General features: G+C 35.6%; 1 protein-coding gene across 2 annotated transcripts in view; it reads right to left on the bottom strand.

Moving 5' to 3' along the window:
• LOC144446007 (uncharacterized) overlaps window positions 1–18,934 on the bottom strand; it is an 83,396-nt gene that overhangs the window by 53,924 nt on the left and 10,538 nt on the right. For both annotated transcript variants that reach the window (XM_078135675.1, XM_078135674.1), the window contains exons 2-15: window positions 14,885–15,007; window positions 13,745–14,086; window positions 12,736–12,858; window positions 11,364–11,480; window positions 9,896–10,015; window positions 9,001–9,114; window positions 8,216–8,332; window positions 7,700–7,819; window positions 7,261–7,371; window positions 4,366–4,476; window positions 3,039–3,149; window positions 2,518–2,628; window positions 1,611–1,724; window positions 185–349 (exon numbers count right to left, since the gene is read on the bottom strand). In XM_078135675.1, coding sequence (XP_077991801.1) covers window positions 185–349; window positions 1,611–1,724; window positions 2,518–2,628; window positions 3,039–3,149; window positions 4,366–4,476; window positions 7,261–7,371; window positions 7,700–7,819; window positions 8,216–8,332; window positions 9,001–9,114; window positions 9,896–10,015; window positions 11,364–11,480; window positions 12,736–12,858; window positions 13,745–14,086; window positions 14,885–15,007 — 1,899 coding nt within the window. The remainder of the gene's footprint in view (window positions 1–184; window positions 350–1,610; window positions 1,725–2,517; window positions 2,629–3,038; window positions 3,150–4,365; window positions 4,477–7,260; window positions 7,372–7,699; window positions 7,820–8,215; window positions 8,333–9,000; window positions 9,115–9,895; window positions 10,016–11,363; window positions 11,481–12,735; window positions 12,859–13,744; window positions 14,087–14,884; window positions 15,008–18,934) is intronic.

Genomic DNA, 18,934 nt, shown 5'->3' on the forward strand with positions numbered 1-18,934 from the left:
CGACATCTTAGCTGATTTTAACAGAATGTAGAAGTGCATACAAATATCTCAAGGGGGAAAAGTTACAGAATTAGTATTTTGATAAAGTGTCTTTTCAATGAAAAAGAAGAGTTACTGTAAGACATTGCATCGACATGATGATCTTAAAGTAGTTTAATTTCCAACTTTAAATGTGTATCCTTACTAGGAGTTTCACAGTGGACTCCTTGATAAGATGAACTACATACGCAAACGAATGTAGTCCCAGAAGTATCTAACACACAGTTGCCTCCATTTAAACAAGGACTGCTACTACAAGGGTCGGATGGAGTAGTTGGTTCAGTAGTTATCGGGGAAAGGGTGGTGGGAGCTAATGAAATTAAGAGAAAAGAGTAGTTATGTTAAAAGGGCATATTAATATACCCTGAAATGGAAAAAAATTAAGATTAACGTATAAACAAATGTGCCCATGATAAAAAGCATTCCTGCAAAATAAAAGTCATTTACGCGAAAGATTACATGTGTAGTTATATTCACATAGACTACTCATACGCATGCACGTGAGTTAGAATTCTTGGTGCACGCGCTGCGTGCAATTGGTGAACGGCAAGGCGCGCAGTAAGTTGTGTCTATTTGATACGTTCCATGCCCAAGGATGTAACATTGAGACATTTTGTTATTGAAAATCTCCTTTCAGGTTAGGCTTTGCTCTTTCTATATTACACCAAACACACAGAATACTTAAATTCACAAAACAATTATAAATAATTATCAAAGCTTGCAAATATAATATAAGAAATTAAATCATGCCACAGCCACATGAAGAATAACGCCACAATGATAATGGTATAGGAATACACGACATGGAAAAGACATGCTGGCAAGCAACAACAAAACAGATTTACAACAAAGATATAGACATTACAAAACTGCACCAAACTTCAAAATGCTTATCGACCAAGTTCACATGAAATACAGCCGACATGCAACGAAGCAACAGCCAACAAACAAATGGACAGCAACAAAGGATCTCAAATGAAACACCACACCAATTTTAAATGTTGTTTTACCAATCTGACAATTATCTCCCAGCCAACTGGACGTGCAAGAACAGACGTAGGTAGAATTGACATAATCGTTCTCACAAGTACCACCATTAAGGCATGGACCACCACCACAGTAATTAGCTGAACACGATTAAAAGCAAACATATGCAAATAGGGTTAATGAGTATGGTAAGAACGGGTGCACACATCAGTATGTTTCAGTATGTTTTATACCATTAACGACAAAAGTGAAAATGTGGCAAATAATAACTCGTGAACTTCTAAGAGACCTATTATATCATTTATATCGCATCCCATCATATCATATCATATTATATCATATTATATCATATCATAATCATATCATAACTCATACTATGTTGTGGTATCAAAAGTCACTACCGAAAGAAATCCGTATTTATCACTGTAACTTCAATTTTTACAATAAAATAAACACTTCAAGAGGATCTTTAGTTTCAACGGGTTTCCACTTCTAATCAAACGCCAATCTTGTCAAGTTCATGTTCTCTATATATGCCTTCTCTAAAACGTCATAACACACTGATGTAACCTAAAATAGATTACCAAGTTCACACGTGTCTCCTGTCCAATCTTGAGGGCATGTACAGGCTGCCTTATCAGCTGCATTATAGCATTCACCTCCGTTTAAGCACGGATTGCCTATTGCACAGTAGTCAACTAGATAAACAAGTGTATCAAATAAAAATATTATTTTCAATAGCACGACTTCTTCTCTTAAAGTTGCTAATTTCTCAATGTTAAAGCCTTTCCTAACATTAGTGACAGAGTTGTTTGCTTTCATTCACTAAATAATGAGTTTCAGCCTGATGTATGAACTGGAATATGTTATATAACACTTAGAATCAGAAAAGATGCTAAAACATTGGAATTCTACACTAAACGCTGCAAATCTGGAAATCCAATACTGAGCTCAAGACAAGTTAAGATTTCAATGCTTTTTGAACAATAATGTTTTTGGAGTCTGATGATACAGAAATCATTTGAATTTGTTGAAGGTTGATGATTGCTTGAGTGATTAATTAATTGATTGATTGATTGATCAGTCAATGATCTTGATTGATTGATTGATTGATTGATTAACTGATTGATCGATTGATTACTGATTGCTTGATACATCACAAGATTGATCAATTCTGTGATTTGATTGATTGATTGATTAATTGATTGGATTGGATTGGATTGAATTGATTGATTAGTCGTCTATGTTATATTTCGTGCATGCATTGCTTATACACATTTTAGTTGGATTTTTAAAAAATTGAAACCATAGAAGCACTGCATGTGAGATTGAAAGTATTGCTATATTCTGACGTCATAAACGGTAATGAAATAATTACATCCCAAACATACGGGAGGTTTTTTTTTAAAGAAACTGCAATATACTGGTGATGAAATTTGTTATCAATCGTGTCAAACGGGAGACATGATATACATAACTGAATATGCCTACCCTCATCACAACTTTTTCCAGTCAGACCAAAAGTACACTGACAATCATATCCGTCCAACAGTGTGGTACATGTACCACCACTAAGGCAGGGCGTGCTGGCACAGTAATCAACTGCTCAGGGAAAGTAAACATATTTTTAACAATGAAAGGTTATCCCTACATACTGTCATAATAATTAACGAACACGTGTATCTAAATTCTTCCTCGAACTACTTTGCAACGACTGCTAGCAATGCGAAGGATGATTTCAAATTGTTCGATTTTCCAGCTCTGGAATTGAGAGACAATTATATGCTCCCTGTTGCAACTATCTAACTCTGGTTCTAGTGGAAAAGTGTACAAAAAGAAAGAGTTGTTTTATTTCAAAAATATATTAATTCCAGTTTGAACTTACTAGTACTGTATCAATAGTATTTGTGTGCTAACAACGTATAGTAAGATATATATATTATTCGGTACACAACTCTATTTACACATCAAATGTGTAGGGTTTTCATTGAGTATTTAATTAGTGTAGTTACCCAGTTTACAATTGGTTCCTAACCAACCAACAGTACACGTGCAAGTGTAGCCATTTTGGTTGACGTCACACTGTCCGCCATTTTGACACGGAGAACTTGTACAGTGGTCAGCTGTTTAGAAGAAAGTTTTGGTATGACGTGATGAAATTTGAGTAAAACACTTCTACTGATCAAACCATGCATATGTTAGCCTGGGTTAAGATATGTTAATTACATCAAACACATCATCACTGAACGGTTACATTTCGTTTTGTCACATTGTTATATATATGATAAAATGTGTTAATAATAATATGTCACAAAAAATGTTATAAAATGCATTCAATGTCGTTATTATATCTTGGACATTGCCAATATTAAAAACAAAATAAACCAAACGCTTGAAAAACTGTCAACACTAAAGAAATGTTACAACATAAACACTATTATGAAACCACAAACATATCATGCCAACATCTAAGGCATATCAGGTGATAATGATTTTACCCCAGGAGCAATCATCATACGTCCATCCATATGTACAGTCACATACAAATCCAGTAGGTGTGTTTGTACATGCCCCTCCATGTAGACAGGGCTTAGGAAAACAATAATCCACTGATTAGCATTAACAAATGGGGAAAAAAGATTGGAATTAGTTATATTTCAGGAACGCCTCCGCCAGTGTAGAATATCGCGCATGCGCCATGGTAAACGCAGCGTGGTCTCTTGTTGTGAAGACAGAAGAATACGTACACACAAAGTTACGGTGAAGATGATTGGTTGATGGATACTTGTTATAGTAATATGAAGATATGTGTTAAAGCTGCACTAGCTGTAACCGGAACAATTGTCTTTGTAAAGGTGCTAAACTTATAACTGTCTTCAATTTTGATGTACTTTGAGAGAGAGAGAGAGAGAGAGAGAGAGAGAGAGAGAGAGAGAGAGAGAGAGAGAGAGAGAGAGAGAGAGAGAGAGAGAGAGAGAGAGAGAGAGAGAGAGAGAGAGAGAGAGACTGGCGAAAGGTAGAATGTTTACCTTTTCGATTAAACGTGTGAGATGGCAACCGATAAACAGACACAGTGGAGCTAAATATATTTTGGGGGACAAAGAAAGCGGGGCAAGAAAAAAAGTGTTTCGGTTACTCTGTCATTTGCAACTTTAACATGATATAGGATGATCTATAAACACAAGTTAACATAATCTATTAGAAAGATATGAAAAAAAATGATGATGCTGTTGAACAATGAATGAACAGACGATTAGTAGATGGAGATAGATGTAACAGATGACACATCACTCAAAGTTGTCAGTATATACATCTATACATTCAAAATGTCATCTTTACCCTCATCACAATCGTCACCAGTCCAACCGTCAGCACATGTACATATATAATTGGTATCGGTGTTCTCACACGTTCCTCCATTTTGACATGGGCTAAAAAAACAGAAATCAACTGCGAAACAAAACGAACTGAAGTGAGTAATGCTATTAAAAGTGAAGAATTAGCTGGTATTAATATTAAATCACTGATAATATTGTACTCCTTTGTGCCATGATGCGTGATGACTTTCTGATGATGTCATGTTTTGTTTTGTTTTGTTTTGTTTTGTGATAAATGTTTGTTTTTTTGTTTTGTTGGGGTTGGGGAATGTTACACTCTCCCAGAACACACGAACACAAACAGAACAATGCAAGTAGGGAGGTTACTTGTATTAAGATTAATTGGGTGTCAACGTGTGTGTCAATTGGGTGTGACATGTTAGAAAGTATTTCTGTGTTGGGGATTTCATTCTTGTGAAACACCGTACCGGATATGACGTTGTTCATTGTATGACAGACAGCCTATATAGTAATGATAATTCCATACCAATAATTACAAACATTTTATGTATTTCACTGCCTGGTTACATAATTTTGCTGTGATATTTAAGACATCTGTCTAATAATGATCATCTAAAACCATGGCCAAATATGTAAAATATATGTTTACCCAGTTCACAGTTGCCTCCACGAAATCCGAAGACACAGGTACAGGAATAAGAGCCTATATCGGAGTTGCAGGTTCCTTGATTCTGACATGGAGAACTAGCACATGGGTCGACTTTATAGGAGGGTGAAAAAGTAAATTAATGGTGAGCATATACTGAAACTACTTTAACTGATATGAAAATAGTCTAATTTTCTACATTGTTTAAATGTACCAAAGGCAAGCTATTCGTATCAACCATGGAATGATACCTTCACTGGGTAAATCCCGTACTGGAAATGAAGAAGTGTACTTTTAATCAAATTTCCCGTTTGTTATACTTATTGCCATGGAAACCAACACAATGTATGTAAACTAACTCCAATTAAGAATCTGTCCATCAGAAATGAAATTCCTTACAATGCATTGATGGCTCCTAGACCTTGCCCACAACAAACACAGCTTTGATACAACGTTTTCATATAAATTATTTGTACCTGTATCACATAATTCGCCAATCCAGTTGGCCTGGCAATTACATGTATATGATGAAATTTCTCCAAGACAGTCTGCACCATTCTTGCAAGGGTTACTATTGCATGGGTTTGCTGTAGGATAGGTTAGCAAAATTGCAAAAAAATGTGACTTTCAAAAGGGACAAAACGGTACTCTTTAGTTGTAAGTATATGAAAAATGTGTGCTAGTGACAAACGGGTAGTGGAATGCAAAACGTCGTGACATGTGTGTGAACTCCTAAAGCGTTGGCATTGATCAAGGATTCTTATATAGTTTACGATACTACAGAATTCGAGTGTAAATGTAATGACATTTCAATGGCTAAGCTAAAAACGTTTTCAACATCAAATTATACTGTATGAAAGAATCCAAGAGCAACATTTTTCACTGTACAAAAGAAAGCAACACATTAATTAAATATGATTCCTTGGTGTAACGCTAGGAGAGCTAGACAATGTGTGATTTCCAAAGTTCCACATATTATGCTTCACAATATATATTCAGTTTAAACCTGTCAAACATTATTTGCTCCTAACTTGCTTACCACTCTCACAAGTAGTTCCCAGCCATTCACTGGGACATGAACAAGTATATGATGCTCCGTTCGCTGAGTTGCTACACACACCGTCATTCTGACAAGGTGTTTGACTCTCACATGTACCTATAGAAGCAGATATTATGTTAATAGCAAGCAAAGATAACATGTGATGGAATTGAGCTCCACTGATTGGTTGTATTGCTGCCAATCAAAAATAATATAGAGGTGAATGCGGTGTTCGATTCCTGTTGATCGTTCAACAATCTATTCCCGTTCCTTCCTATTTGGAAACTTGGTAAAAACAATTATTTTTAGTAAATGATAATTGAAGTGAATCATGTTTGCATAAATTACTTAAATTAGATATAAAAGCAAATGTAGTGACATGCAGAAACTATAATATATGTATATATGTATATATATATATATATATATATATATATATATATATATATATATATATATATATATATATATATATATTGCTAACTTGATATGTATGTATGTATGTATGTATGTATGTATGTATGTATGTATGTATGTTTAGGAATATGTAATGCATATTCTTATACGAATGGTATAATGTAACACAATAATATTGGGCAGCATCGTATATGAATTATGGTACAATTCATCCTATGATAAAACATGGTAAAAATATTTAAATATATATCACATTTAGTCAGCCATCATTTATACATCCAAATGCAGTGATGTGTGATAGTGAAGTGCGTGTGTATGTGTGTGCAGTGAAGTCTGTGGGCTGATACAGGAGTAAGTTGTTGAGAGCACATTACACGCATATAAAATGTGCATTAGTGTAATTTTGAAATAAATAATGTGGGGAATGTATACTGGTTTCTTGATAATGTTTTGCGTATGTTATATCAAAGATTTAGTATTTTGGGGGTTTTCATGTACAATTTTTTTAGCTAACTCTTGTAAAAAGATAGCACTTCTAGGGGGATATTGTGAGACGCCATGTGTGGTAGTTTTAAGGTAGTTTAATGTCATTTATAGTATTTTGTTTGGTCTGGTATTGTGTGTAGTGTAGTGTGGTGTGGTGTGGTGTGGTGTGGTGTGGTGTTTTGTGGTGTGGTGTGGTGTGGTGTGGTGTGGAGTGGTGTAGTGTAGTATAGCGTGGCGTGACATAGTGTAGTGTACTCATTGATTGGTAGTGTAGAATGCTGCAGAATACAGGAATCGATTCCTCTCACCTATTTGACAGGTGGCTCCTGACCAACCGCCTATACACGCACAAACAAAGAAGGTATCTCCACTTGAACATACTCCATCATTTTGGCATGGGTTGCTTTGACAAGGATCCCCTAAAACAGGAAAGGGACAAGTAAGTTAGTTTAGTGGTAGTCAACAAAATAAACTCACCTGAAATTGTAAAATCATTTACAATACCATTGAATTAGACCAGGCAATACTAACGTTCTGGACATATTTATCTTATTTGGGTTGATTGGAAGGATAGGCCCCTGCAAATATTTGAGTAACCTAGGCTTGTCTGAGCCAGTAACATTGGTACACAGTTCACAGCAACGATGAATGCATAGTGATATCACAAGTACCATAGTACACATTCAAAATGGCGTGTTTACAAGTAAGTTCACTACAATCCTACATAGTAGATTTTATTTTACTCACCAATTTCACATGAAGGCCCTTCCCATCCACTAGCACAAGTACATGTGTATTGGTTAGTCTGTTCTGTACACGTTGCACCGTTTTTACAGGGTTGGGATTCACATGGATTGAAAGTGAATACTATATGGAAGAGAGAAAAACACATTGCAGTGAGCACGCCATCGAAACTATAGCGCCCTCGTTGTCAAATTCTACAGTAGCGGTTGTGTATATGGTCTGAGGGCGCTGTTCACATTCCCATAAATGAAACTGATATCGTACTGTGGAATTTTAAATATATATAATAAATATAAATACTGTCTTTCAATTTTCTGTCTTGATATTATTCAATGAAGAATCGCGGATATCGCAACAAGTGTCATGCTATGAAGAACAATGTAAAAAGGTACCGAAAAATCACATGATATTCCCATCTCCCTTTAAAGTGACCTTTGGTACGTTACCCGCTAATTTACACCTTCATGCATTTACACCATGTAATTATAACTTGCATGCCTGAATTTCTGGCACACAAACCTGTTTCGCAGTTATCCCCTGTATATTGTTCCGTACAAGTACAAGTGTACTCTGCACTTGTTCCATCATTATTGCACGTTCCGTCGTTTTGACAGGGTGCGTTACTACATGGGTCAGCTTTGAGGGTAATAATAGAACATTTCTACCATGTTAGACACGTATACATGTAAAACTCCTCTCAGTTTGGGGTCTGACTACATAAGTACAGTACTAGCCTTGATATTAAACATACAAGAGTTTCGTTGCAGTGACGTTTTGGTGTAATGGGTGTAAAACACACACACACACACACACACACACACACACACACACACACACACGCTCGCGCACGCACACAAAAACAAAGTGACACACACACATATTATATATGTACATATATATATATATATATATATATATATATATATATATATATATACATACACGTGCGTTCTCTCTCTCTCTCTCTCTCTCTCTCTCTCTCTCTCTCTCACTCTCTCTCTCTCTCTCTCTCTCTCTCTCTCTCTCTCTCTCTCTCTCTCTCTCTCTCTCTCTCTCTCTCCAAAACCCAAACAACCATCTTACACATGAATTGAATATGTTCCATGTTTAATATACACTCCATTTTTTATGCGATTAGCCATTTTTCTCGATCAAAATGAGCGGTAAACATTTCGATGCCACATAATGATGAAAGAGAGTCATCATGAGCAGTGATTGAGATTTTCTATCCCAAACTGTGTGTCTAATTGATGAAAATTCCAAAGTCAAGAAATTCGATAGATTGAGTAGTTTAGGCACCTTACCTATATCGCAGTTCTGGCCTACAAACCCAGTAACACAATCACAAGTATAAAAAGTGCCTCTGTCCACACACGTTGCTCCGTTTAGACACGGCTGCGTGCTACATTGTCCAGTTACTGGAAACAAAAAAAAAGACATGACAATTTTAAAGACTTAAAACAGTGAAATAACGAACCTGGTAGTTCGGTCACGTGATAAGAAAAAGAATTTAGGACAGTAAAACATAGCTACTATGTAAAATATACTCCCAATAACAAATGTAACAATTTACTATATTTTCCAATTTGTCCTACTCTCAAAACTTCTGAATTATATCAAACATTTCAACTGGTCCAGTCAGTCGCTTAAAGTATGATTTTTCCCTCCTGTTAGCATCAATTGGACGGACATATACCTTTATAATAGTGTGCTTCAATGCTGTGGGTTTTGAATCAAGCCTATATTTATCATTCCCTGGTTTCCTCCTCTGTGCTATGTGTTTACATCAAACTTTGTATACAACGTATAAGTGTTAAAGGTGATATGAAGTTGAAAATGCATCCCATTTTTGTAATTTTACGTTGCCTCGCACATTTGGTATATTATCCTACTTGCTGGAGTGGTGTGAAAGGCTGGTGAAAGAACCTGACTGTGGGACAGTCAAAATCCTTATTTCGTGTTTTTTAGGTAAGTAAGTCTTGGTTGGTGTTAACCACGTGACACCATCGTATTATGTGCAATACGTCATCAGTATTGAACAGTATAAATGTATTATTTAGATTTCCCTTTTAATACCTTGCACTGCGTCAACTCAAGTGAATTCTAGAAGTACTGAAGGTTCTGTGTCAGATATAAGTGTTGTCTTTTTCTGGCAGAGCACATCACAGAATTCCGAGATAGCCAACGAGGAGCACTTACCAGTTTCACAGTTATCACCTTGCCATCCGTCTGCACAGGAACACACATAGCCTGCTACACCGCCAAACGGTATACATGTACCACCATTTTGACAAGGGTCACTTGAACAAGACGTCGTAACTTTTAAAGAAGAAAATAAGCGTACATGAATTAGTAAGCAGAAAAGGGTGATAATTGTATCTATCGGAGTTATAGATACAATTAATACCATTTGATTTGATTTAGATCAGGGTCACTTGATTTGATTTGATTTGGTGTCATTTGATTGATTGATTTGATTTGAATTGCATTGCTTTGATTTTGTTTAGTTTGATCTTGTTTAATTCGATTTGATTCAATTCGAATTGGATTGATTGATTAATTGATTGATTGATTGATTGATTGATTGATTGATTGATTGATTGATTGATTGATTGGATGGTCGATTGATTGATTCTTTGATTTGGTTGTATTTTATTTAACCACAAACCTACAATAAAACAATAACAACAATTGAGATATTGAAACACAAATCAAGAAATGTGTGCATAATGCAGTAAATTCAACAGAGATATTTCTACTGTGGTCCTACATGTGATAATAGAGCACAAAGCAGTTACGTGTAATAACATTATCAAAATGCATATCCTGTAATAGCAGCCGCACCTAGAGATGAAAAACAATTTTAGTATATTCATCCATATTAATGAATATATACAGTGTTATCAATAATATGCTAAACTTATAGCCTACGCTTTCTACGCTGCAATTTTTAAAGTGCTACTGTTGTCAGTCACTCAGTCGCAGGAAATGTTCCAGCCAAACAGTTTCATCCAAAGTGATCTCCCCTTACTAGTATATTCAACTTGAAAGGGTTAAAAAACTGTTTTAGTCACATTTTTCAAGGACAGATTCTATTTCGCTCATAAGAATGAACTAAGGATAGATTAGGAATTATATTGCTTGCTATTGGTAAATGCCGGGACTATGACCGACAACAGGAACACTTTATTACGTGCGTCACATTGTAATGTTGTTTTGCCAACAGAGTGATAATCGTGCTCTCGATGTTATGTGCAACTAATATCTGTGCGCTTTGTGAGTTTGTGTGATCATGCATGGATTGAGATCGGATAGCAAGCCAATTTTAAATTATGGGTCAATATTTATAGCATTTGATAGCTAGAGTGTCCCAACCTGCATCTACTAGGCATTGAACGCAGGCAGTCGTGTACTTACCTCCTACTCATCAAATCGCATCTACCTCTTACACCATGCATGTATACAAATGATGACGGGGAGGGAGGGGTGTTTATTTGCGTGGACTTGGGACAAGCGTTGGTAGCAAATTAGTGACTAAAAGGCCTAGAATATTTTACTTTTAATACGAAAGAGTAACCATAGGTTAGGACTTTGCTTTTTAACTAGCGTTTACAGCATCCTTGTGACTACTGTAACATTTTGTTTATATTGGTAAATACGCACTCACCAGTCTCGCAGTTCACTCCTTCGAAAAGTTCAGTACATGTACATACGTAAGAGTTACTGTCGACAGAATTAACACACGTTCCGTCGTTTTGACATGGGTTGCTATCACACGGTAAGGCTAAGGAAACAACAAACGGTAGGATATAGAAGGGATAGAACAGTACAGGAATACATTATAGTTAGTATAAGTAGAAGTTCATAGGTCACGTGTAATGTCATAGGTCATGGTAATGGATGAGAGGGTACGGAACGACATGGTGGAATTAGTAAATACCATGAGTATAGATTTGAAACAGAAAATAATGTCATGTGACCAAAAAGTCAATAGACGTGGGTCAGAGTATTTAAAAAGTGTATGATTCGTTCAAATATACAAATGATTATAATTAAATGTGAGATTTTGTTACTAGTAAAGGAGAAAAAGTGGATACTTTACCGTTTACACAAAATTACAGTTTGAATATTTGTATGTTCAAACTACTGCAAATACTACCGAAGTCAAATGTAGAAAAAGTACAAACTATATTTTGCATGCTCTTTCTGACGTGTAATTCCCTTTAATATTAAATACTCAATACCAATTGTTTTCGCCAACTGTCCGCATGTGTCCATAAGTGTGCGTAAATGTGCGCATGCGTACGACCATATGTATATGTTTGAGATGTTAAAGAGGAACACTACTCCAGGAAATAAAAGTACTTTCATTATATATAAAATTAAAGTTTTGGTCTGAGAGTCATTCCATGATTTCTCAGTACAGAATTTTCGCTCGGTTGCCAAGAAACACCAAATTGGAAAGCTCTTTTTTTTCATCTCTGTTGTTCTTTCTTAGAATACCATTGCCTTATGGGTCTGAATATTTATTACGTACACACTGAATATTTATGACTCCTAAGAGATTATTACTCATTTTTGTGTTTCTTGACAACCGAGCGAAAACTGTGAGATTTGAAATCATGAGATGACTCCAGAGCCAAAAGTTTATGAAAATACATTTATTTCCGGGACTAGCGTTTCTCTTTAATTCTGGGTACCTTCAATAGCATTTGACCTCATGCTTGAGGGTCAAAATAGAATTCGCTCTTGCGCCTTGTAGTATAATACATGTGAGGCACGCGGAGCGGAAGTTATGGTGTCGACCAAGAAATTGAATCTTCGTTATTTTTTATGATGCGCCTAGGCACATGAGGCAGTAATATTCTATTTCAGGTACCGAGGCATGTGTGCGAGAGAAAATGTCATGTGCGCAGTCGCGCGCGCTGTGTACAGATGTGACTATTATTAATTTCCATATTCAATCATCCCATTTCCGTGCAATTATATTACATCACCGTAATATTGCATGCCTAATTCATTAGTTTCTGTTTACAAACCTTGTGTTTCACAATTATCTCCTTTAAATTGATCAGTACAAGTACACGTATAGGCTGTGTTTGATTCGTCACTGACGCATATTCCATTATTTTGACAGGGTGAGCTACTACAAGGACCGGGACCTTTCAAATAAAGTCAATTAAACTTCTGTAAAAACAGTCGACATTTTAATATGAAAGTTAGAATAGTAGGGAGGGCGTGAACAGTAAACTGCAACGCGCTGTAACAAGTGTTCATGTCTACTCAGTTGTCTTGGATATATCAATGAACACTTCTCCCCACGCCGCGATAGTTTATAGTCAAATATATACTGTTCAATCTTATTCATAACTTTGCCGTATGGAGGGCCACTCATCAAGTCGCATGGTTGTCAATAACAAACATTACCATCTCTTTCGGAATCACTTTGTATTCTGAAAGATTGTCTGTCTGTCTGTCTGTCTGTCTGTCTGTCTGTCTGTCTGTCTGTCTGTCTGTGTATATATGTATGTATTCATAGTCGCATTGCTTATATATATACATAGATCTAGGTATACAATCTAATATATGTGTATGTATGTATGTATGTATGTATGTATGTATGTATGTATGTATGTATGTATGTATGTATGTATGTATGTATATGTGTGTGTGTGTATGTATGTATATATGTATGTATGTATGTATGTATGTATGTATGTATGTATGTATGCATGTATGTATGTATGTATGTATGTATGTGTGTGTGTATGTATGTATGTATGTATGTATGTATGTATGTATATATGTATGTATGTATGCATGTGTGTGTGTGTGGGTGTATGTGGGTGTGTGTACATACATATATGTGTGTATGTAATTTTATCTTCGTATAACTGTTATAAGCTTATTGACAAATGTAGATCCTTAGGAAGAAACAACTTGGACAAATTCAGGTATTATAAACATGGCGCTGTTTCAACAATTCTATAATAATGTATGTTAAAGAGACAGTAAAACTTTGTGGATATTTATCTAGAAGCGACTTACGTGCACTGTACGTCATAACCCAACCATCATTCGTGTTCCCGCCATCAGTGTAAAATATTAGCCATGCTTGGCCATCATTGATAACAAACGATTCCGGGATGGTGTTTCCGGTCAATGTTTTAATCGGTGAATTAACATCTGCATATGGCCCTTCGCCCACGAACAGATAATCAGTATTTCGCTCGACACGGAACTCAGTAAATGTTAGTGTTATTGAGTCTCGATTGACAGTTTTTATGAAGAAATAACACATGTGTAAATTGCCGTAAGGCTCTGGATGGTTCGGAGATATAAATGTGCCATCCTCTGTGTAGAGGGCGCTGCCACAGTCTTCTTGGATTCCTGGAGTGCAATTTCGGAACACATCTCGAAATTATGACTTATAGTTGAGAACATTTACCGTCACCAGAAACCATCAACGAGTTACTAAACGTTTCTATCGAAACTACATACACCGATTGGAACCGAACTATACCGAGTTTAAACCGACAGAAACCGAACTAGCCCGAAACTACACCAACGAAACCAAATCTATCTAAACCAAGGCTAACCAATATATCCCAAACCGAAATAGAACTACCCCACGTCTAAACAATGGGACACACAAACTATAGTGACCCTAAATACACACAAAGTGGTTTACTGGAACATGAAAATCGTTGACTAGAATGTTATGTAGTGACATCTTTGTTGAATTTTTAACATGAAGGAATGCACATTGTCGTCTCCATATTTTCCCCCATATTTGTTGACTTTCAAATGCAACTATATGGTCTCAATGTTTGTTTTCTGTCCTGCATGAATTAAGCAGTCCTAGTTTTAAATTGTTATTGATCTGTTTTTCTTCTGTCACCAACATGCAAATTTAAAGTTAAAGTAGAACGGTGAAAATTTGGCCATTCTCTTTACCAATCAATTCAAAATAGATTGAATTTTATCAGAAATATTGATAATATTGTTGTAGATTTCTCATTATTGAGTCTACCTTATTATGGAAAGTTATGTAAATGACAAAAAATTCATACAAGACCATACGCCATTTAAGGTACGATGCATGCAATATATTATTATGAACCAGAAAACTTATCATGCAACCGTCACCTCGAAGAATATCTGATAATCGTAGCTTTATCGTCTCACCTTGGATTTCTGTATCACAATCCTGTCCCATAAAGTTGTGTTCACACTGACAAATGTAGCCCGCGCCTACAGACGACACTGCGCAAATGCCGCCATTTTGACACGGATTTGGGCTACAATTGTCTGCCGCGTCGATAAAGGAAATTTGGATATTATATGTTAGTATGTAGTAGGAAGAAAAGATTATGTGATAAGAAAAGAGAAATATACTGATAAAACCATCAATCCGTACTACTGACCACGTTTTGACCTCTACACTATTCTATGATGAAAGTTAGATATAGTGAACATCACGAGAAAACAATAATTTTTGATCAAATAAATTTGACAAGAACGTTTTTAAACAAAATGCAGACAAATGGTATAAAATTACTGGGAATCTCGCGCCATGGGGATTAATCTCCCTAAAAATCAACATTATTTAGGTCCCTCAAAACTTAACCATATGAACGCATAATCCGTGTCCTTTTTGAATAAAAACAAAGCAAGAAGGTTCACCATCTTTTTAAGCGATAGCACAATCTTTACTTACGGTTTAATTTTGATATCATTTTGAACTTTATTTCAAATATGTACAAGGTGGTCCCTGATTTTTCCTTGATTTAACATAGAATGGGTTCGAGTTCACCTTAACAATGCAACAGCAAAATTTTCAAACTTTTACTTCCGGGGCACATACTGTGTTAAGTACAGCATTATTTTGGAAAATGTAGGTTTTTGAAAGTTGGAGTGCTTTACAACACTTGTAGCTATTCAATAAAAATTGTAATACGCAGTTGTGGAGGAACTGTATGAATGTCCAGAATCAAAGCACCCGGTAAACCATAGCTACTGTGATTGTTTAACGAAACGCGTTTACAGGGAGAACGTTAGTACCACATAATATTTTATTGAGAACGCGACATTATAAAAGGAAAGAAGCAGACCGTGATAAACGCCAAGCATTGTATGCGATCCTTGTAATCAAAAGAACAATAAGTATTCTCATTATTTGGAAAAGTCAATATGTCATGTCATTCATCGTACAAAGAATTCTGTTGTTTGGACTTGTTGCTAGTCTTAGTCGTAACCATAAAGCCTTGCTCACGCAACTTGTATTCTTTGTGATAGGTACGTTTAAAATTACACTTGAGACGTGTTCATGATCAGTTACAGGTACAGCCCTTTTCAAGTGATCGTTCACTGGCTCTGTTTGATACAACCACGCAGAAACAAATACGAAACAGCATATTCTACGCTAAGATAGCAAGATCGCAATTTTTTGCTACATTTTGTCTAAATGAAATAAATTATGTAAATGTATTGCATTTAGACACAGACACATATACGCCAATGTGTACACGTCTGCATTTGATGTCTGCTGGATCAGCATAGTGGCACATTAACTAATTTAATTTCATGTTGACAAAATGTCCCAAGAAACTGTATTCATTAAATCTTGCTATCTTAAATAAAGTGTAGCATTTGCAGCTTATAGTATCAAAGAAAACCACTGATCGGTAACTTGAAAAGGGCTGTTACTTCCAGTACTCCTAACTACCTTCATATACATCATTACTGCTGATATGTATTGAAACCGCGAACAAATAAACAAATTGAACGTTAGTTATTGGAAAGCCCTAACCCTACAGGGTACCAGTTCGGTGACCCGATGAGGATTACTTTCACTGTGGATTATATTATGTACTGTAACGACACAGCGGCCATGTTGTATTGTTTGACGTTTTGCTTAAAAGTCACATAAAGTTGGAATAGTGCCAGGCAACCGATACACTAGCCGCGAGCTGCATGATAAATCGCTGTGAATACCACAGAATTGGACTATTGTTACTATGTAAGTGACATGTCTAGTTAGTCGTGATGGATGTCGAACTTTTCAGTGTTCACTTATCAGCAGCTACAGACTGTACTGCATTTTATTGATCACAAATCAAATAGTGTTACAGTCTAACATGTGCTCGGGACATGTATGCCTACTCGCAAATTTTGAAAGTAACAGATACATAAATTATTCGAATTTGAGAGGCTTTTGAAATTTTTTTGAATACATACTAGTATACAATTGTATCTTGTATCAATTTGTACCTTGAAATGAATGACGTCTCCTATAGTTCCATTGTTTCATGGATTAAGTTTCGTTACTCTAGGATTCTGACGTCATTATAAATGTCTTGGTATACTAAAAAATATATCATCATCACCTCGTTCACCTGCCCAAATATGACACTCAGATCACGTGATTAGACTACTTAAAATAGTTGTCAGTTAGTTGACTAGCATTCGATAAATAATGTTTCAAACAACAACCATACAGTCTGGATTTTTTAATTACACATTTATGTAAATGAGACCGAAATAACAATTACTTTTAGTACCGCCTACATTCTCTCTGTGTAATGTTTCTACGCTGAAACTTTTACTGTCATGCCCTTAGGATTTGTATGCTCTAGATACCAAGTCAATCAGGAACACACGCTTGGTTAATGCCCCCGATACTCCACAGTTTCAAGTACGTTACGGTTGAGTGTTGCAAAACCAACAGTGGTCACGGATCAGATAAACACTTCTACACCAGGCGGACTTCACAACAGCATGCCAGTGATATGTTTTATGAATTATCCGAATGCGAGAATATTATGAAAAAAGTGACTTTATAGAATGTAACAACAAAGTTTATTATTTAATAGACTTCAATAGTCAGCAACTCATTTTCTTCTGAGTTTAATGATATTGAAGTGAAGATATGTTTATAGAAAGTAACCGCGCCCACACACAGCCACATACATGGAGTGATACTTTACATTGCTTAGAGTAAACATTTGTGTCACCATGGATACATTTATGTATAGACTTCCATAGAAATCAGAAGTATCGACGTTTTTTTATTTCTGTGATTGAAATATTCTGATGTTACATTACTTGTCAACAAACACGTGATCAGTTGTAATCTCTGTAATGGAAGATAATGTCGATAATAATTATATCAAAATCCAATAGTATGTAAATAATAAATTTTTTAACGCTTTCCTAACATGATAGGTTTTCAGAGATTCTGATATAAACATTGACCATCTATATTTAACATATCCCACCACTTCTAATGTACGACATCGCAGTACCTCCCTGCCATCATAACAGACCAATAGGTATATCTATAGATATGTTTGTAGTGACGTTGACTGTGAATGTAACAGCATGGATGAGAAATGGGTATCCATTTTGGATTTATAATTGGTAAACAACTTTGCTATCTATTTGAAAAAAAAATGCCCATGGTCCATTTCCATATTTGTAACTAAATAAATTGCGTCGAAAAAAGAAAACAACTAAAAGAAAAACATATTAAATACTCATTTGTCAACTATATAACCAACCACTTTAAGTTTATTGTTTGTGAGAACTGAATGAATATTAGAAATAAGATTAAAAGCTTAAGTTAGTAATATGATCTTTAACCCCCCCCCCCCCCCCCCGTACTGTTATGTATAGTGTTCTGTAACCGGCACCAATTGAGGTATTTCAGTAAGGTCACTATTGTTCTCCACCCAAACTAATGAGTCACATAATGTAATTTACATGACAATAGAAGGTATGAAACAAACAATACACGCCCTTACTATGACTGGTACGGCCTTCGCCAACATTTCAATGAAATGATTGCCAACAATTGCACAAGACAGGTTATCTAAGGAGGAAATTGTGACCTAATGATACTGGGCTAACAAACTAACTAACAAATTAAATCACACGGCGATTCAAGCTGAATACATTTCCTTTCAATTAAACTTAATTGATATTTGATTTTGTTTGCCAAAAGGCATTATGAATGATATAACGACATTATAACAATATTATTTTGAACGGAATTACTACCAAACTAGAGAGAGTTTAGAGTTTCAATTTTGCGGCACAATGTTATTGCATCCAACACAACGTGTTTTGTTACAAATTACATAAACAAAATACAGACTTTGATAGTGCGCCTGCATTTCAAATGCTATATTTTATCTCACTGTGAATACAAATAAACAGTTTTGTCTTGAATCTTCC

The sequence above is a fragment of the Glandiceps talaboti genome, chromosome 14 (genome assembly GCF_964340395.1).
Source record: "Glandiceps talaboti chromosome 14, keGlaTala1.1, whole genome shotgun sequence".
Lineage (NCBI taxonomy): Eukaryota > Metazoa > Hemichordata > Enteropneusta > Spengelidae > Glandiceps > Glandiceps talaboti.